The sequence below is a fragment of the Calonectris borealis genome, chromosome 12, assembly GCF_964195595.1.
Source record: "Calonectris borealis chromosome 12, bCalBor7.hap1.2, whole genome shotgun sequence".
NCBI classification, from domain to species: domain Eukaryota; kingdom Metazoa; phylum Chordata; class Aves; order Procellariiformes; family Procellariidae; genus Calonectris; species Calonectris borealis.
Genome location: NC_134323.1, coordinates 1184982 through 1206245, shown reverse-complemented (window position 1 = coordinate 1206245; position 21264 = coordinate 1184982). Strand labels below are relative to the sequence as shown.

Here is a 21264-nt window from a genome sequence, read left to right as displayed (position 1 = left end):
AAAGAAGGTAAACAAGGCCTTTGTGGTGGCACAGACTGTTAAGTCTGTTACCCTCATATTAGAGGGAACAAGGTGTCCTTCAGAAAGCAAAAGGAAACATAATTACGTTAGATTATGCGATAAAAACCCCTCTGCACATCCACAAAGGAGCTCAGAGAGACAATGGCAGGAGAGGGACCAAATAATACAATGCTGGGCTACTCCCAGGCCCATCAGAGGAGCCAGCAGCCCATCAAAGTCCCACCTGCACAACGCAGAGGAGCACAGGGGTTCACAATGGAAGGTGGGAACCCAAACCAGGGACTTGTCCATCTTGCCTGGGACACTCCCAGGAGAGCCATCAGCCCCAGTGTCCAGGAGTGAAACCCACCACCTTTCAGGCTAAGGGGTATGGGTGGGACACATAACGGGATGCAGGGGAAAGGCAGTTTTGGATCACACAGGACTACTTATGGGATGCTTAGGGGAGGGGCTGAGGTGATTTGGAGAAGAATAGGAGTGGGGAAAATAGAGGGGCAAAAGGATAAATGGAGCCAGTGACAGGTAAATAGTGGTAGCAGCCACTACAGTATCTCTATGAAACCCTAAAGCTCAAGAGGGATCCAAGAGCAAGTCTCCTAGCCCTCAAGAAACGACAATGCCATACTTCAGTCTCTCCGTTAAGTAGATAGGAAAGAAGGGTAGCAGCTCCCAGACACTGGGACTTATGTCCAAGACCTCAAAATCTCAAGTTGAATATGGCAGAACCACATGAAACTGGGGAGTTCTTAAGCATTATGGGTGAGCACAGGTCTGCAGACCACCCACCATGCTTTCCAGGGCCATCAACATACAGTTCACCAACCAGTGACCAAGAGGATCTTCCCCAAGACCTCTCCTCAGAGGCAGGACAGGTCTAATGCAGTATATTTTATGAGGCCCTGTCTACTCCAAGGATTTATGATGGCAGTTCCCGTTCACATCAACTCTTTGCACCTCACTGTATTTTGGAGCGGATTCCAACCCAACAGCCCTCACGGCAAGTTGTGGGGTTTTTGCAACTTTTATATTGTTAACTGAGCTTATCGCCCTACGCTTTATCCTTCAGAACACTCCTTAAAGTTACTAGGTTAGCGTCATCGACATGTTCAGAATGCCCCGGGCAAAACCAAAGCAGACAAAAAGCAGTAAGCGATGTCAAATAGGATAATATTGTTTGGATGGCAAAATGATTGCCCTTAAATTTGTAAGGGTGTCCACTGCATACAAGAGTGGCTTCACTCATGAAGGAAAGGGCCACTGTGTAAGGCGTACTTCTGTTTATCTGACTAGAGGGCAAAAAAACCCCCAAACAAACTGTCCCTTACATACACTGAGGCATGTATATGCTGCATTGTTTTACACAGTCACTCAAGGAATATTCCCCAAGCCAAATTTCTTTCATTTATTGGATTTCTCAGGTCCCACCTTTTTAGAGCTTCTTTAAATTCTCCCAACTCAATGCCTATGAACTAACAGTCTCTCTAATGTTGGGCAGACAGGCCAGATGGGAGACAAAACGATCACTGCTGTTTGGTATTTTTCTCATTAGCACAACAGGGGTCACAGCTTTGCTCACCATTTTTAGATACTTAGCAGTTGCCAAAACTCATGAAACTGCAGATCTACAGATAAAAGCAACACCGAATAATGCAATTCTCCTGAGAATGGGGTCAGGACCTCTTTCTTACCACTACTCAGCTCACGCTAGTCAATTCTTCACATCTATCAAATGTCAACCCACGCTTGTCAACTCATCTGAGGCTGAAGGGACTCCCTCAGTCAGGGAGTCTGAGCCACCATCATACAGTGCTCACCATCAGTTCACCTAACAAGCATGACTTTTGACCAGCTTCCCCAAAAAGTTGTTCTGAACCCAGACCATATCAACTACATAAAATCCGGGCTTTTAGAATAGGCTAAACTCCCAGGAAGCCTACAAATGAGATATTAAAAATCAGATACCCCAGAATCCCACATTTTGAGTTACGTTCCATCAAGGCAGTTATTTTACTCTCTCTGCCTCCACGATCTTTTTGTATTTTAAATCAACAATTAGTTACACAGCTTTATTCAACTGATTGTAACACATTTTTTCAAATATCTATACAAACATGAGTTTAAGCACTTATTTCTATGGAGTTTTTACAGTCAAGGTTTGCACAAGCCATTTGACCATACGCATCCTATAAAACCTGTCTGCCATGTAAGAATTTCAGATACACATTCTCTAGCCAGAAAGATCCCTGTTCTCCCAACCTACACCCCTTGATTTAATTACATAAAGCACGCCAGATAAAAGACTAATCAGCAACACTGCTTTTGCAGAATCATTTTTGAACTGGCTGGTCTTGAGACTACTTAGTCATGTCTTCAGCAGGAAAATCCAAGTTTTCCCTCTACCAGGAGGGAGGACTATGACTGAGTTTTTCCTTCACAAACACCACCGCAGTGAAGGTGATCATTACCTGTTGCAACAGTTTCTGTCATCTCCCTGTTCTGGAGAAGCTTACAGACAGTAGCCACTCTATTACAAATTGCACCTAACCCATCTTCTGGCACATTGTCCAGGAAGTCAGAGCCCCTCAAAAGCCATCTTCTCAATACCAGCACACATGCAAACACACCCGTGAAGGGGAAGACACCACCAGCTCCTCGACCCTTTAACTGTCTCAGCAGGCCCTAGGGATTGCCAGCACTACCTCCACCACTCTCTTGGATGCTGCCTTCCTTCCCCCACAGAAGCAGCCAAGCTATTGACACCAGTGGGGGTGTCTGGACGTGCCACACGCTACCCAGTAGCGGTGAAGCAGGACCATGTACCATTTCAGAGCAGTGCACCACAGAAACACACAGTTTCTTTGGGGACACTGAAAACATCACCAGAGAATTTCACAGGCAGAAGAGCAGGCAGGACAGGAACTGCGCAGCCTAGGCAGGGGGCATCAGACTGGTTTTTTCAACTATTCTGTCCTGGAATTGGAAGAGGCCCGGGACAGCAGAATCTATACTATCCCTCACAAGCAGTCACCTCTGTACCTGGCCATGTACTATCATTTTTTGCTTGCCAACTAGATAAAGGCCTTTCGAGTGCCAGAACAAACCTGCAGAACGGGCAAACTAACAGCTAACACACACAGTGAATCACAGGCCTGTAATTCTCAGAATGTACTGAGCTGTTTCTTACCACTGTCAGAGGAATCTTCTTTCTTAGACCGCATCTTTCTCTTTCGGCCACGTTTGCCCTTCTTTGTCTCTCCTCCATTCTCTCCTTCCCCACCATCTAGGCCAGAGCAGTTATCAGCATGTCTGGCCATCGTGTTCTACTCAGTGGAAGAGAAAAAACACAACAAAAAATACATGCATTGAATTCAAGATCAGATATTCTGGCTCTGTATTTTCAAGCACGTTTCTGATAAGTTATGTTGTTTTTTTTTAAAAAAAGGAAGACTATTTAGGGGAAATGGGTAAATTCCATTAACTTTTATTCATAAAGTTGCATTTTCACATTGCTCATGAAGTCAACGCTAATACACGCTAGTACTAATTCTGAGTTATACCAGGTCTCTCCCCGCACCTCTTCCTCTCAGAAAGAAGCACTCTATTTAAAAGATCAATACTGTGACCTGTATTGCACCCACCTTTCCTTTTGGGTAAACACGTTCCCCTCCCCTTGGCTAAAAGCCTCATTCCACCCCAAAACCCCACAATTCAAAACAGTATATTCCCTTACCCTGCGAGTGAATGTTTTGCCACACTTGGAACAGACAAAGGCAGCAGGGACAAAGTTGGGATCGTGGTATCGTTTGAAGTGCATATCAAGGAGCTGTTTCTGACGAAAGGTTTTATCACAATGGCTACAGGCATAAGGCTTTTCTCCAGTATGGGTCCGTTTATGCATGACCATGTGCCGCTCCTGACAGGGACAAGCGAGACAGGAAAAGTAACTTGAGAACTCAGACATATGGATACAGACCAGCGAGTTTTCAGCTAAAAGAAGGCCAAAACTTTATCCTTAGTATCAAGGAAAGGATGATTCTGCAGGAACGTGAGAACATCTTGATTGATGGCATATTCAGTCCCAGCTACTTCCATCCTATATGGACTCTTATCCCTTTGTCAACAGATACATCAAGGTTGTGACTTAGAAGGTACTTCTGTACAGGGGACCTCTACACCAAGAAGCAAAGGCCACTGAACTTTCCTTCACACCCTTCAAAAGATTTAGAGAACTAATTCGATCTTGACAGCTGGTCAAACTTAACAGCTAAGATTTCCACCTCATATTTTTAGCTCCTGTTCTAACGCTCAGAAGGGGTGCCAGTCCCACCAGCTTACCTGTCTGCATGCATAATCGCACTGGTCACACTTGAAGCGCTTCTCATTCTTGTGAGACTTTTGATGCTGTATGAGGGCATATCGCTCATGAAACACAGCGTCACAATAGCGACACTTCTTGCCCTGTTCGATGTAGGAATGCTGCTTTCGCAAATGGACACCTAGGAGCAAAAGAATCGGAGGCTTTAATCACCATGGCTTTCCAAGCATGAAAGACTAGCCTACAGTCCCCTTAGCGATCCCCTCCACATACTCTTGAGCTCAAGCCAAAAAAGTGAAATAGTTAATTTAGGATTCAACTAAAAACCTAAAAGACTCGTAATTAAAAGCAACCAGAACGATTTCTAGACAGAAAGGTCTTGCAGAAAAACTCCATCAAGTTTTTCTACGGGATTCTAGATTTGGTTGTTAGTTGCAATCTGTGCTGATACAGTACACTTGCATTTGATAACGTTTGATTGTCAAACTAAAGCATCTTGTGGATTGCTATGTTTAAGACTACTCTGAATTGCCTGGATACAGTCAGAAACCAGGTAATACACTCAGGGAAACAGGATTTTCTGCAGGATTAGAAGTCAGAGTGACAGGGCCAGAAGGCAACAGGGATACCAGCAGATAATCCCTGACACAGATTTTAGTCACTTCTTTAAAATCCTCCAACTAAGAACATACCACAGCTAAACAAGGTAGCTTAGGGTAGACTAAAGCATTATTAGAAGAAAAATTCTTCATAGCTAACATCAGCTTTCCTCTGTTCTAAATCAGCTCATTTGCTCCTGACATCAACTGACTGCCATCCTCTCAAACTGCCTCTCACTGTAGCACTTTACACTTGTCTTTATTGGAAGGGAGCCTGCCTTCCCATTACTTGGGTGATATTTTGTTTATAGACAGAAAGTTCTGCCAAATCGTGGCTTCTTCCTTCTCCTCAGCTGCTCTGGGCATGGTATTATTTTTCACCTTCTTGTAGAACATAGAAGAGCTTCCCTGCCAGAATCACACTGAGTACTGCTCACTAGATCAAGACTCTCCTACTGCAAGGACTCAGGGCTTTTGTGACAACTCAGTCTCTCCTACCCTGTCTGTGGCACACAGCTCCACCTCCTGGAAAATTAAACTATTTGGTCTAATTCAAACCTTTTAGCTTGATGAAAATATCTCTGCATGAAACTTAATGGCCTCCAATGTGCAGGAGGTCAAGCCAAGGGATCTTTTGGTTTTTCAGACCCCAACCCATACGCAGTTGTAATCTCAATCCAAGGTCAATAAATGCCTTGCATCTATGGGCCTGAAAACAGTAACTTGCCTTGTATGCTTGGAAAATATGCTACATTTTCAAATAATGAAAAGAAACTGAAAATTCTTATAGCTTGTAGCAGCTATTGTAAGCTAGAAGTGTGTATTACCAGCCACAGGTCTAGGCCTGTGCTTCATGTTGTATGTGCTTCCAGAAGTATTAGGTTAAAAAAAAAAAAAAAAGACAGCAGTTGGGTTATGTGAACTCTAATTCTGGGAAGTGTTTTGTAGAATCTTCATCAAACGGCCACTTTTGTGAGATACATACCCAAGTCACTCTTTCTCGCTATAACAGTATCACAGTGAGGACAGTGAAATTTGGCCACATTCTCCGTGTGCTTCTGCAAAATGTGCATCTTCATGGTACCACTCTGAGTGAAGCGAGCATGGCAGATGTAACATTCATATGGCTTCTCTCCTTCAGTAGCAGAAGGAAAAAAATAGCACAAGTACTTTTATTAAAAAGAAATCTCACCAAGAAGTCCCAAACAAAACAACCTCCCAGAACCTTGCAACAGACAGCTAGTTGATAGAAATAGTAACTCTAGAAAGAGCTCAATAATGTCTGTTTCTCTAGAAGTTTTAGCTTCAGTATGCATCTTTCTAGAAAGAAACTTGAGTTCAATCTCTAAGCAAATGAGTTAAATTATTATCCTTACTTTGAGAAATGCATGAAGACCTACATGCAGGCTGCCAGAAGACAGCAAGCGGCATCAGATTTTTTTGGGGATAGGGATTCTGAACGCTCACGTATACATGCAACGGCATTTTTTCCCCCTTCAATTTTAGCAATATGATTAATTTGGCACTCCAGTAATGTTCTGTGCTAAAACCATCCCTATTTCTATTGAAGAAAAAATTTAGGATCTTTATGAACTAACATGCATGAGATGCTTTTGCAACTACACTCAAGCATGAAACTGTAAATGCCTATAAAGTTCAACGGGAAGTGGAACACTGATAATAGCAGTAGTTTCTTCTCTTCATACTGGAAGAAGTGCCTGTATTTCATCACCTCACAGTCAAACTGAAATCAGAATCCTCCAAGCTCATTTCTCAGTGCAGCAATTACTATCAGGTTATGAATTTACTAGCGCTTACAAATCATTGTGCATTCTCTTCAGCTACAGACTTTATAAAGGTTTTATATTAAACTACAAAATAATATCTCTTTTGCTGTTTAAGTGTTAGCACACATTGTACACAGCCTCAGCACTCTGGCACTATACCATAAAAAAACCACACCAAAAAAACATGGTATCAATACCAGAGTGGGTCCTCATGTGCCTCTTCAGTTTGTAGGTATCCCTGCTGGCATAGCTGCACAAGCTGCACTGGAACGGACGCTCTCCAGTGTGAGAACGAATGTGGCGTTTCAATTTGCTAACCTGGAAGCCAAGAGCAAGGCTGAAGTTAGCATAGATGAGCAGGTCGGGTTGCCAAAAGTACAAGAAATCAGTCAAGAGTTTAAGGTAGTCTATTTTTATTTTTATCTTGTCACTAAAACAAGCAAGCATGTTTCAATACCATTCTCGCACTGCACATAGCCACTCGCTCCTGCCCACTCTACTTCACCTCCCAAACTCATTCCCAGTCTTGCTTGATGCTTGTTCAGTGCAGCCTCGTTTAGTCTTGTGCTCACCTTACTGTTATCGACCATCTCAGCATCTGAAGACACGCTAAAATTTGAAAGTATCCTGGAGAGACACAAGAAAATGTTCTGGGAAAGCACGCACCCAAGAAACATTGTGGCGGGTTATGTCCCCTGTATAGTATATTTTTCTCCACAGGGTGCTTTCTTGGGTCCTCTCCAGTTACTTTGAGAGGGATAAGATAAATCAAGGTCTTGCTAAGAACAAGAAAAACCTAGTCCTGCAACCAACAGGGTGACTTAACTCCTTTCCTCTCCTGCTTTTCCCTAAAAGGCACAAACCCAGCTTAAAGGTCAGCGTAAACACAAATGTTAAAGACATTTTCTACTCCAGCCTGACCACGCTGCTTAATCACCAACGTATGTCTACAAAACACAGCATGAGCTCACATAAGGACCTACTCGGTTATTCTTTCCTAATTCATACTATGAAAACCACTGCAACACAATTTATTCAGCACTCAAACAACAGGGCCTGGAATTACAGCACTGCAGCCACAGTGTGGGTAGGAAAAAAAGCCCAAAGCCCCTACTCAACCTCTCCCCACTGTAGCCTTCTTCCACTGCAGACAACCCTTTTTTTTTTTAAATTATGTTGCTCATCATCTTGCTCAAGTTTCTTATCACAATATAAAAGCTGTAGCATAAGTAGCAATACTGCATAGGGGAGAGCATTCAAGAAAGCTTAATTTGCTTGAGCAGATTAGACAATTGCCCAATATTAGCAAAGCTACTTTTCACCAATATTGAAGCAAAGGCTCATTAGTTTTGGCTTAGTCACCTTAATGGCATAAACAGACAATGTGCAGAATGCACACTTCTAAAATGGGAGGGCACCTCTAGTCTGAAAGTACATCCTGCTGCAGCAGGAGATGGCTGCCTCCCTCAACATGGAGCACGCTACAAATCCTGCAATCATCTCAAAGGCCAAATAATTTAAGGAACAATGACAACTATTGTCTCCTAAGAGGAAATGGATGTCACCTAGGATTTCTGTGCGTAAATGCTCTCAAATTGTTTTCTCATTAACTGAGGAAACCCTACCATTTGCTTCCAAGAGCAGACCCAATTTGTAACTTTTTTGCTCAGAGCCTTTTAAACAAACGGCCAAAGAGGAAATGCCTAAGAACAGAGTTTATAACAGATGGTGAACAAGCTTTGAAGCATACAAGGAAGTATTCAGTGCTGTAACAATTAACTAACATACCTCCACACTAGCATAATCACACATTGAACATTTGAATGGTTTCTCATGGGTATGTTTGTAGCGGCGATGCCGAACCAACTCTCCACTGGTCACAAAGGCCATGTCGCAGTCTGGGCACTTGTGAGGGCGAGTACCTAATCGTTTGCAGCAAAACAGGAAGATGATGACATTCAGTTTAGTGGCAAAAGAAAATATGGGACAGTTTTTTTTTTTTTTTTTTGAAAGTGAATTAACATTGCTTTCATGTTCTGAAAGATTAGATTAGAGCAATAAATAGTACACAGAAGTCACAACTTTTGTACACGTAACTAATGGACTGACGATCTTAGAGAATTAATATCCTTTCAATGAGGAAACCAACCCCCTTATTTTTGTATCACTTGGTTATTTACAAATTTCAAATCATCCAGTTAGACATAATGTAGGTAGGCAGAGACCATAAGGGATATGACACTTTTTTTTTTTGGCAGAAAGGTCACAAAAAGCTTAATTACCGTTCAATTACCTGTAGTTCTATACCAGACACATGTGTAAGGAGAAACAGAGTGTACTACAGTTCCTAGCCATAAGTTTTATTGGTCCGGTTCATTATCTATTCCTTGGGGATCAATTTTTTTGTTGTTGTTGTTTTTTTTTTTTTTGTGGGTGTGCGTTTGTTTGTTTTGGGGGCTTTTTTGCTATTTTCAACTCCCTTATGTTTAGCTCCAGCCTTATTCTCATCTTACTTTTCTGCAAGCAGCAGCAGCAAAACAAAGCTTAGAACACAACTCCTAATGCCCAAGACAAACGGAACATTTTCTGTAACTTCAAGTAATTTCAGATCAAGCCCAGGATTGGCTTTATACCTATGTACAGGATAAGGTTTGCACCTGACCTGGCCAGGCAGAAAACCGTGTTCAAATGAGAAATGAACAGCAGCACCGCATAGTTTCTTCCTTTTTACTTTGTTCCGTAAGTGGAATTAGACAGATTCAAGATAGGTCCACCCTATTTTTCTACCTATTCTAAAGACAGAGCAGATCCTACAACAACAACATACGCAGAAGCAAGAGTACCTGTGTGAGTGTTGAGGTGGTTCCTCAGCAATGTGACTGTCCGAAAAGCCCTCCCACAGAGATGGCACTTATGTGGTCTTTCATCAGTGTGGCTTTTCATGTGGCGGTCCAAGTTGGAACGACGCGGACAAGTGTAACTGCACAGTTCGCACTGGAATGTCTTCTTTACACCTAGCCGTGAAGGAAATCATCTTTACTCGTGACAGTACTGTGGTCTAGCGCTTAACATAAGAGATCAGCAGGGAAAAGGAAAGATTCTTGGAGGTGTTACTACTACAAGGAACCATCATGTACCATTAAATGCATATCCTTAGGAACAGTCATTGCCTATGGCTGGCTTGGCTTCAGTTTTCATTAATATGCCAGCACTCAATGTTCCTCCTCCACTCTAAAAAGGGCTCCTCAATTTACAGTTTTAAGAAAAGTCAAACATACCTATTGCTGTATTTTGCATCATCTACCCTGCCCAGCAATTGGTTAGGAAAAACCCACAGAACTAATTACACTGTTGGTTCCTGATGTAAACCACGTGTACGCAAACTCTTACGTATGTATTACAGCAAAGAGAAGAATCTTTTCAATTGTAGTTGTATGGGAATACTAATGCCACAGCATCACGCTCGAGGAAAATGAGCTCCTTTATAGCCTAGATGGAGGAGATGGGAGGTTTGCCCAAGAAACAATAGAGCTGAGTGCTCTTATATAAAGCATAAGCGACATTGGGCATGCCTGCTTTACTCCCACTTGCATCTACTCAGTCACTTCAATCATACTGCAGGGCCCCACCATAACAAATACATTTTCAAAACCCACTTGCAGATGGGGAGCTTACCTTTCTTTTTAATTTTTGTTGGTTTAGGTGGCTTCATATTGCCCACCACCTTTTCTGCATTGACCTCAGACAACAAACCTTCCTGCTGCTCCTCTTCAAAGTCATACACAGAGACATCCACATCTTTGCCTTCCTCGGTGTAGCGAAGCTTACTCTTTTTGTTTTTCTTTGTTTTTTTGGCTGGTGGCTGATAGTCTGGATCTTTTTGCCAATTAGGATCTTCCTGTGGCTGAAGTTCACCTTGTTCCAGCGTCTCCACCTCACCATTCGCGCCCACTTTCACTACTTGGAAGCCTTCTGGTAAAGGGAGGGTGTGACAGATCATGGGCTCTCCCTCTTGCAGGCCTCCTTTGGAAACCTCATTTTCATAAGCTCCCTGAAGTTCTTCCACAGACGTGGTGGCAACAGGTACAGTCACTGGTACAGGTACTTGGACCAGCTGAAGCTCACCAAGGTTTATAGGCTGCTCTTCCATATTAACAACCTGAAGTGTTATGATCTGCGTGTCATCCACCGTTGCCTCCGTTTCTTGAGGCACCGCACCTTCCATTACTTCAGTCTTCATTTGAAGCAGAGTTGGATCCAGCTGTTCCATCATCACCATCTGCACACCACTGTTGACATCCTGCACTACTTCACCTCCATCCGCTTGGTTTGGTGGTATATGACAAGCATCGTCCTCCTGCCCACCTTCACGGCGTCTTTGATAGGTTTTTCTCTCTTTCCCCTTAATAAAAGTTTCCGATTCCTCCACAATAGCTTCGACTGCCTCACCTTCCATTTCACCCTCCTGCTGTAAAAACAAGAGGGACAAGTGGCCTAACTGAAAACAACCAGCTCAACAGCAGCTACGTATTGCAATTATATTCAGAAAACAGGATTTGAGAACTGTAGGTCTAGCCTATTGCCACTGTAAGCCAAGGCAATCACAGAACGCTGCCTGAAGTCAGACAACGGTACCGGTTTCTTGGAAAGGAAGGAAAGCAAGGAGGAGAGATTAAGTGATATGCATGTTCCCGTTTCTCAAAGACCGCAAATCCCACAGGCAAGATGTACAGCAGTATTATGCCTTATTGAGCTCGTTTAGTCACTTCACATAGCTTAGCAATATCAGAGGCCGTCTTTAGCTATAAATTTTAAAGGCACAAAAATAACATACTGTTAAAAGTAAAAAAGCCAACCTTAAATAAAGTACTCCATTTGAGAACTGCAGAACTTCTCCAGACAGAAAAAGCACTAAGAATTGAGCACAAGAACTTAAGCCTCACTTGCTTCATGTCAAACAACTACTACTTCCTGTATGTTTGAATTTCTCTGAACAACAAAAATAAAAAGGACATAATCGAGTTAGTCAAGTATACTTCTTGTAAGCAGCCTGGAGTTCAATCCCTGCTCCCACTTCTGGGCACCGCCTGGCCCCCGAGCAGAGCAGAGGATGACGCACGGTGCCCTCTTCGGGCCGAACGAGCCGCAGCAGGCAGACAAGGCTCAGGTACAATTTTACTTCAATTTAAATGATGTGGACTCAGAGCTGGTGGACTCTAATGATTTCTCATGATACCTGGGTTAAATCTATCCACGTAGTCATAAACAAACAATATTGAAGCTCAGCATTTTGGTGGGCCTTAACTGTAATTCTGAAAATAGCTGCACACGAGCATAACCCTGAGATTTTCTTCCTCCTCAGACCATCCAGCATTCTTTTCTGCAGTCAGGGTAAAACACGAAATTCCTGTATTCTCATTCTGCAGGAAGGTTGTTTCAAGAGTAATAATAGCTAAGAGAAATTATCATTTTACAGCTGTCTTTTTCCCCAAATGAAAATAATAAAAATCATAGTAAAGAGTATTTCCTAAGTCTACCTCTGTTTCAGGTGGTTTACTTTGGAAAAATGAAAGCAGATTCCACAGCCACGTCAAATACAGTCCCTGCATTAGGATACAATTTATTATACCCCTCACTTAAGTGTTAAAAAGGTACCAAGGTCAATTTTACTGCTGAAACAACTAACGAAAATGCCAGTTTCCTTACAAAGCTTGTGATAAAAGTTCTGATTCCAGTTCCAGATTTGGTAAGAGACTTTCACATTTTCCTATTAGATTGCCTGGCCTCTCTGACCCACTAACCGAATCTATTTAACCTGTTTTCTGAACTCAACACTTAAATTTCACATCATTCTACTTTCCAGTATCTACACTTAACCTTGCATACTCATTTTTGAAATACACAGGCTTATATACATAAATATGAAACACTGCTATCAGTCTCCATTAGCTTTAAGAATTACAAGCCATGTATTTGCTATTATTTTTAGAGAGTCCTTGCTTTTACTCTACTGCCTTTTCTAGTATCCTCCACTTCTGTTGTGAGGACAACACAGTTCATATTGTCCTCAGCCTGCTCAGGCTAGGGACATCTATTATGTGCAGTCTTGATACTCATCACGCCGTGGGCAGCGGCAGCAGTCTCCAGGGGGCACCAGATACCCAGAAATACCGACATATGGCTCCATGTGCACTCCCCGCAGGGGTCCGGCCGCTCCTTTCCTCCACCACCCACCGGCTTTTCAAGTCAGAGCAAATCCATATGGACAAACAGCTGAAGTACACAAGATGATGTAAGTACTTAACACTAGCCAGCAGGCGATCAGAAGGGAGAGCTGGTCTTTGGCCTACAGCGACCGCGAAACAATCGGAGCAAATTGTTTTTCAATTATCTCAAGTATTTGCAGAGAGAGAGGAGAAGCCTCTTCAGGTGACCAGGAGTCTCTGAACAAGAAAAGGAAGGACAGAGCTAAAAAAAAAAAATAAGAATGTGGTAAATGGCTGGGGAGGTAATAACAAAAGATTTAAGATGGAGGGAAAAAATGGCAAAAGCCCATCGGCAGAGCTAATGCAATTCCACTTCCGTGCCTTGTAGAGGAACAGAGCAGAAGTCAGCAACCTTGACACAAACACACAGCTCTGAGCAGTTCAGGTGGGGCTCTCAAAGACCTTCACACCGACTGCCAGTATCAAATTTGGTAACAAGACTGCTAAGTCACCTGAAAGCAAGCCAACAGCCCAAGATTTGACAGTGTCCTCTAGGGTCCTGCAGAAGCAGGTCCTCCAGCGGAGTGGTAGCAAAGCTTCATCTCCCAGACTCGCACACCAGAAAAATCCTGTGTCCACCAAGGAACAGGTCACTCAGGTGAAGACTTTGGCACATGGCTCGTGTTATCAGGAAGGTTTGCCAGCCTACGAACGCAGATTTACACCGAGACCAAATAAACGCCTGCAGGCAAGACTTTGTTCAAAGGATGCTCACAAGGAGGGGCATACACATGTCAAATAAGTGGAAGGACTCTCACAACCATTCAGTAAAGAAACTAAGACACCCCTATTTCTTCCGCCTCCCTACTTTAGAGACGCTTATCTCTCACCCTAGAGTTACCTGTCACTACTTGCAACATCCTCCTGCGAAAGCCAGACCCCAAAGCAGCAGGCCCGGCGCAGCACGGCTGTCCTCCAGCGGCGAGCGACGCGCACTGCAGCGGCGCAGCCGCGACGGTCTCCTGCCACCTCCTCCGTCACTGCCCTCTACTTCATCCTGACTCGGACCTCCTGTACTCCAAAATTCAGCACACGGATGAGCACTTACTCCGGCCTATTCCATGCTATGCACTACAGTCTGTTCCTCTCAGCAAATCAATCTGAAAATGACTGGTTTTAAACCAGGCTCTTGCCAGCAGGGGAAATGTTACAGTATTTTAAAGAAAACTACAAACCACTCCAGGTATATTAAAAACGTACCATAAAAATACAGAAATATACAGAAAGAGACTTGACTGATGTCTTGGCCAGCTCAAAAATCTTGCCAAGCTGCCAAGATTTCTTCCCAAGAAGGTGCGGATTTTCAAATTAAAATACTTCTACAACTGGGGGGTACAGGATGGCCTCTAAATTTAAGAGAGGAAAAGAGGGCTAGGCAAAATGTATGGCCTCTTTGTTATTAAATAAGCTCCCTGCAAAGACTCTCCATCTTTGCTGCGGTGAGCTTTGTGCTGCCTGTCCATGTCACTTCTCAATCACTCTGTCTTAAAGTATTTGCTAGCTTTTTTCCTTTCTCTCTCTCTTTTTTTTTTTTAAAAAAACTTAATCCTCCTTTTTCACAAAGTGGGTTTTAGAGGAAAACTTAGCGTTTTATATTTATTGGAGGAATCACCAGAAGATACCATCAACTCACTGGATATCATCCTGCAGCTTGCTGAGGATTTTCCATTTCCACTAATTTTAATAGAAGCGGATCTTCCTCAACTTTTTTACAGATTTACGCTCCTAGAAATTACCCAGCCAAGTTCTGAGAAAAAGCTTCCGATATTTCAGAAAACACGCGTTGTTTGCTCCAACTAAGAGCATTATAGCGGAACACTAGGAGCAAAAACTGCTGAACATATTTTGTCTTACCATTCTCCCAACCTTTTATTTCTGGCTTTTATCTTCAGCTCTCTTCCTACCAGTTACTGTACCTTATACCAATAGCTTAGTTCCACAATGACTGAATCTAAAAAGGAAAACAAAGCAGCAGGTTAACAGAAGATGATTTGGTAAATCAAGAAAAAAATGAAAGAGAAGAGCTTCCAGAATAAGGAGAGTGCCCAAGGAAAGACCAAAGAACATCTGAAATCAACACCACAATTCCTACGTAATAGCTCAAGCTAGTCTTTACACACGTGCTCGCTCAACGGGCTCTACCAACTCAAAGGAGAGACACTGCGTCACTAACCAGCTCAACGCGCTGTCACAATCCAATTATCTAGGTAAAAAGTTGTGACGTCCAAACAACAGACCTAACCTTTCTCAAATAACTGATGGGCAGCTCATCTAAAAAACTGAAACAAGCAGAAATACGATGGGGTATGCATTTGATACAACTGACACCTTATTCCAATGAAAGGAATCAAAAGGTTGGCATTAAATTACTTTCTCTCAAGCAACAGCCCTACTAACTGCAGCACAGGAGAAAGCCTCAGCCCAACGACAATACAACATTTTGCCATTCTGGGTCCCTTCCAAAAGCCTCACACTTAACCAGCAGAGCATTCAGCTTGAAGGTATAAACTCTTAACGTTCAGCAACACGATTTAAGAAGAACTCACTATATCAACACAAAAAGAACTGAGAGACATAGCATTCAATTAATGTAGCCCTACGACAGCATTAATCTTAATTGTAGAAGCATTAAAGACAACTTGCTGGAGATGTCAATGCAGACAATACAAACCCAGAGACAGATGTTTATTTATTAGGATGGCTAGTGCCATTGCATGTTTTTCTAGCTGGGTTATTTATAATAAAGCTACTGTCACAAAGAGGAATTTGCCTGACCCTCAGCCAATGTTAAGAAAACAAACCCTGAACTGCATCAAGCTTCATGGACCAAATAACAGCAAAATATTTATTTTTTGCCAAACAAGGCAGAGTCTCATTAAAAACTGTGGGACATTCAAAGCAATTGAAAAGTAGATTTAGTGCTGTAATATACAGTTCACTTGAGGAAAAAAAAATTAAAAAAAAAAAAATCAATAGACACAAATAAAGCCAAATGCTACCAATAAATTTTTGGCATTCATAAAATAATGAAAATATGAGCAGCTACATTAGCGCAAGCAAAAAAAACCACCACCCTGCAACACAATCAGACTTTGAACTCAAGTCAATCCACATACACATCCCACTCCAAAATTGTCATGGCTTTGACACTTACGGATTAGCCACTTATTAAAATCGATACGGGAGTGGAAATAAAGCATTATGTTAAAACATGAGAGACTTATGTTTCTCCTGCATACCCTGTGAACCTTTGAAAGCTGAAGAGAGGAATAAGCAAAAACTTCACTTAAGAGTCTACAGTTATGCAGTATTTCTGCCACTTAAAGCAAGAGAAAGATTTAAAAAAAAAAAAATACATCCAACAGGGTTTATGGACAAATGGGCATTTTTTCCTTTTTTTTTTCCCCTGCTTGCAGTCAATATGTATGTCTATGTAAGTATTTAAGGACATTAGCAGATGCAAAGTAACTGCAGGAGTGCTTGGCCATTCTCCTTCCCCATCGTGAAACAGCTATACCTTTCTTCTGAAAAGCCTCCCAACTAAGCATAGTCAAAGTTAAGGCAGTTTAACAGGTAGGCAGCCTTTACTTTTCCTCCAGCAGGGCTTCCCTGATAAGAGATGAACATGGCATGGATGTAACTTTTTCTAAAGCAAACAGACATATATAAACCACAAAGCATTAAGCATGGCTTAATGGCGCTGCTCTTATTCACCATTCGCTACAATTGCTCCCAATCTCCTGGGTATATCAGTAGGACCCTTAGACAGGCAACAAATCCAGAATATGAAATAGGTGTATGTGCAATCTCTTCCCAAAGCTGCCCTCTCTCGGTTTAAAAGCACGCCAATTCTTGTTCTCCACACAGTGTGGCACTAGAATCAAAAAATCCTGACGCAACTGAGAAAGTGGTAGGAAGATGCTTGAAGAGCTCTGCGTAAGGCCACGCACCCCCAAGAAAAGTTTGCTAGCTTGGTCTCAGCACTTCACAAACACGGCTATAAAGCTTTTGAACTCAAGGTGGTTCTAGGAGGAGTTCAGCCATGGTACTACACTCAAGAGGCTCAGCTGGATCCAAACAGGCTAGCTGTGCATAAAGCCAAAGACCCATAGGTTATCCAGAACTCAGATTATATATAAAGACTGAAATTTCATAGTAGACTCTTGTCCACTTCTGTGGCTAATTGCCCACAGAAATAGAAAAGATTAATAGGGGTGGAGTTACTTAAGCATCCAATCATAAATAAAAGTTGTACAAAAGCTTAAGAAACTTGTGTTGACTTCTTTAGGAACAGGTGAAAGAGGGAACCAACTTTATCCTCTTTTAAAGATAAGCCTAGGAATGTGAAGCTACTTGACAAAGCTCATAAAACTTTAAGGAACATGCAGCGAATAACTGGCAAGAAGATATTTTCACAGTGCTCTCACATGCAAAACATGAAAGATTTACTACCAACAGCAGAAACTAGAAAGCTGGGCTAAGTTTCTTTTATAAGTAATTTTCTCATGCTGGAAACTTAAAGCTGTCGTTCGCCTACTGCATTAAATTCCATATCCACTGGTTATGGCTGCTACGCCCATCTCCAGCTGTTTTCTCATTTCCTCCTTGCCACTTACAACACTGGCACTGAAAAAAATATCAAATTTACTACTTCACAAACATCTGTTACAGGTTTAAATTAAAAAAAGCAGTCTCATTAACTCACTATTAAGCAATTACTTTGAGAATAGTCTAGCATCTTGGAGAGAGCAAGGAAAAGGAAAACAAAGAAACCTAGAACAGAAGAGCAACAGAACTTCATCATGGGTTAATAAATACTTGTGCTTTTTCTATGTACGAAAAGGGGCCTGTCAATGTGAAGAGGCCCCAAGAAATATGTAAAAAAAGCTACAGGAATGACAGCTGCAATTGCAAACGTATAGTTGTAGAAGAAAGGTTTCATTAACCACTGACCCTGCAAAGGAGTTGGATGCAGACAGACAGCTCTGATACTGTCTGCTGGCGGTTACCTAACCCAGGTGTCTGTGCTGGAAGAGTGGCCTCCCTAACTAGGGCAGGGAAAAGAGTACATTCTTCCAGAGAGTGATTCAAAGCTTTTAAGTGGATCCCTACACTAAATTACCATCTAGAGGAACCCACCTTTCTCACTATTAACCAGATAGGAGACCAGATTCTTAACTTGCGTAATGGTTTCATAATCCCTGTAAGACAGGAAAACACAGCACTGGTGCCGAAAGAGCTGCTCTCACCTTTTCCCTTCCTTCGCATTGACAGAGTAATTCACTTACCATAATGAACTCCATCAAGAACTAACTCCAGCTGAAAACTAATGCAGGGAAAAACAGTTAATTATGTTAGAACATGTTCAGTTCCTGATCCGATTCCCCACGCGAATGCTTGGGCAGACAGAGGTAAGGGAGCCGGTTAAGAGTGCCAGGGCCACCTTAAGGAGCAGTGCCAGCTTAAAGCTCTAAGCAAACCACAGCACCAAGAACCTTGTATCCCAGAAGCTAGGTGGCTACACTGAGCTGCGTCCCTCCACTTCGTGCCATCCTGCCATCCACCAAGTACACGCTCCCGTGAAATTCCTTTCTTTCAAGCATCCTGCAGCTCTCTGGGTCCCAGCCAGTTTGTGGGTGCCTTCCTGTTTAAAGTCAATAGCATTTAAGTGTGATCAAACCCACACGCTATTATTTAACTCAATTACTTGTTAATTGCGAACCAAAGTTACATTTTACTTATGCTTATGTGAAGGTAGCACACTTTGGGCCAGATGTTACCAAAACTAATCTTTACCTCTTACCCTTATGAACTCCCAAGAGCACAGCCAAGCCATCTCCCGGGCTACAGGACATTCATGACCCACAGCTAGCTTGGCGTAGAATTAGAATCAAAATGCATCCCGTGACATTTCCACAACTACCTCCAGCCTTTCCCCCATCCGCCTTTTTCTTTTTTTCCTCTCCTTCTGTAAAACCTATAAAAGTAATCTTCCTAGTTGCTGCTCCTGCCCAGGGATCTTAGCAGAGCTCTTTCAATCATTCATCACGTCTCATGAAACAACTCAAAGCGTTGAGAACCTTCAGTCAGCACCGACCCTTATTTTTCAGTCAGCGAGTAGCACACATCTGTGGTTTTCTGCAGTTACTCAGGATAAAGCTAACCTGTTACTTTGGATCAAGAACTCAGGGGAAGACATGTGCAAGACATGAAAACAGAGTATATATACAGGGTCCCCCAGCAAGACAGAAGGAAACTCAATTCTGTATCTTTCCTCAGCTGTTTGCAGAATAAGCTCCCTCTTAATCCTTGCACCTGACAGTGGCAAAAGGCCCCAGAATCACAGCTCTTCCAGAACTAATACTGCTAATTGTGCCGCAATAAGCTGTAGCCTACAATGGAGAGGAAAGCATAATACCATAATGTCAACGGCTTGAAACTTGCATTGTGAAGAAAAATAAATCACTGCAGTTACTGACAACAAATCCCACTCAAGTCACTTGGGCTATAACTAACTTTTAACTTGACATGGTAAGCCTTAATGAAGAAAGCAGTCTGGTAGAAGCATTTCAGCCTTATTTCTGGAAGTACAACTTTTTCCTTGTTTTTCCTTTAGATCTGGAGAATTAAAGTTCTATTGAGAAGGCAGTAGGGACAATTTTAGTACATATTCTTATTCTTAAACAGTGTTCCATTCTTCCTTAATTTCTCCTTCCTATCTAACATTCTTTTATTTTTAAATTTTCCCCATTTCTTCCAATAACTGCTAGTGCAGCCTCACTAGATGACATTAGTGCTTTAGTCACACACAGAATTCTCTAATGAAAGTGGGGAAATGTGAATTAAACATTTCCATATCAACCATTTTTTTTTAAATGTTTCCCTTTTTAATATATTAAGAAAGGTATTTTATTTTGCTAACCGGACAGTTCATTTCAGAAGGACAAACATGCCATTTTATCAGGTGTAAAAAACAGGAAGATTTACATTTTAAAAGTAGCAGTCACAGAGGAATTCATTTTCAGCTAATGCTGGATCACAAAACTAATCAGTCCCCCCCTTTTACAGTTCTTCATAATATAAAAGTGATGAAGGAGCTCACAAAAGACCACTGGAATACTTAATGGTAATAAATTGAGAACAACAGAAAACTATTTCAGGTTAAAACAGCCTGTAAAATCCACTGCCACAAAAAGTAAAGTCTAATATTGTAGGTAGATACTGGAAAAGGTTAATAGTTTTGTCATCAAGTATTTGTGGTCATTTTTCCCCCTCACACATTAATTTAGGCTTTCATTTAGGCTATTAGCAAACTGCTAACAGCAGGAAAAGGTGCTTCTTCAAAATCAGCCAGACCAGAGCAGGATTCTTTGGCCGTCTGATGCAGTGTTGCATGATATCAAAACGACAACACCAGACACTACCACACCTGAAGAGACCAGTGCAACAAGTTTCATGGCATTCTGGAGACTTCATAATAAGCTACAAGTATTTTGATTTTGTTTTCCTCTAAGGCTTCATCTAGATGAACATGCATCCAAGAGCAAACTTTTGGGGAACAGCTATTCCTTTTATCTTTGCACAAGTACTCATTAGGTAGTGATACTCTGCCTGGACAAGGGAATTCAGGCTTCAAATCGGAGGAGGAGGAAGTGCTCATCCCTGGGATGGTAACATGGGTCCTACCCCATGAACAACAGCTGCCTGTGCAGTAACTATTAGTCACCTCACAAATTACACCCTGCTGCATATAAGGAAAACTAAAGTCAGTGCTAGTTAGCTTAATGTCAGGCTGTCAAATGTAGAGGTGTAGTTTACTGTTGTTGCAGCAGGGACAGGAAATTCCAGGAGAGTTTTGAAAACACTTATGACCAAAGGGTGGTGGACAAGACAAGCTCCTGGAGTCTAAATTAAGGCATCCTTGCTTTTGAGTCACAGATTGCAGAAAAGTTCATCTGAACTAATAAATGTTGGAACGGATGGAAATAGAATTAAACCCAGGTGAACCGTAGACAGTGGTCCTCATGCTGAAGTTTTAAGCAGTTTAATCCATTTTATACACACATCTAATTCATTTGGACTCATGTTTCAACTATTCTTATACACCAAGCCCTAGAAGTGCCTTTACAAGCAACCTTCAAAGCAGATGAAGCAAAAAAGAAAATTCCCACAAAGGCACTTGACCTTGGAGGAAAAAAAACCCTTTCCACCAGGAGTAAGGCCTCATTTTCAAACACACTCTGTCAGAGAAGCCATCCCTGCCTTTACACTGCCCA

General features: G+C 42.1%; 1 protein-coding gene across 13 annotated transcripts in view; it reads right to left on the bottom strand.

Moving 5' to 3' along the window:
• CTCF (CCCTC-binding factor) overlaps window positions 1–21264 on the bottom strand; it is a 36931-nt gene that overhangs the window by 2882 nt on the left and 12785 nt on the right. For 10 of the 13 annotated variants that reach the window (XM_075160884.1, XM_075160887.1, XM_075160882.1 and 7 more), the window contains 8 exons: window positions 10398–11190; window positions 9566–9736; window positions 8511–8644; window positions 6920–7040; window positions 5921–6070; window positions 4357–4517; window positions 3752–3934; window positions 3206–3341 (listed from right to left, as the gene is read on the bottom strand). In XM_075160884.1, coding sequence (XP_075016985.1) covers window positions 3206–3341; window positions 3752–3934; window positions 4357–4517; window positions 5921–6070; window positions 6920–7040; window positions 8511–8644; window positions 9566–9736; window positions 10398–11178 — 1837 coding nt within the window. In that variant the 5' untranslated portion in view covers window positions 11179–11190. Of the gene's footprint in view, window positions 1–3205; window positions 3342–3751; window positions 3935–4356; window positions 4518–5920; window positions 6071–6919; window positions 7041–8510; window positions 8645–9565; window positions 9737–10397; window positions 11191–14842; window positions 14865–21264 lie in introns of those variants that run through there. The other 3 variants (XM_075160886.1, XM_075160881.1, XM_075160883.1) reach the window with 2 other exon arrangements.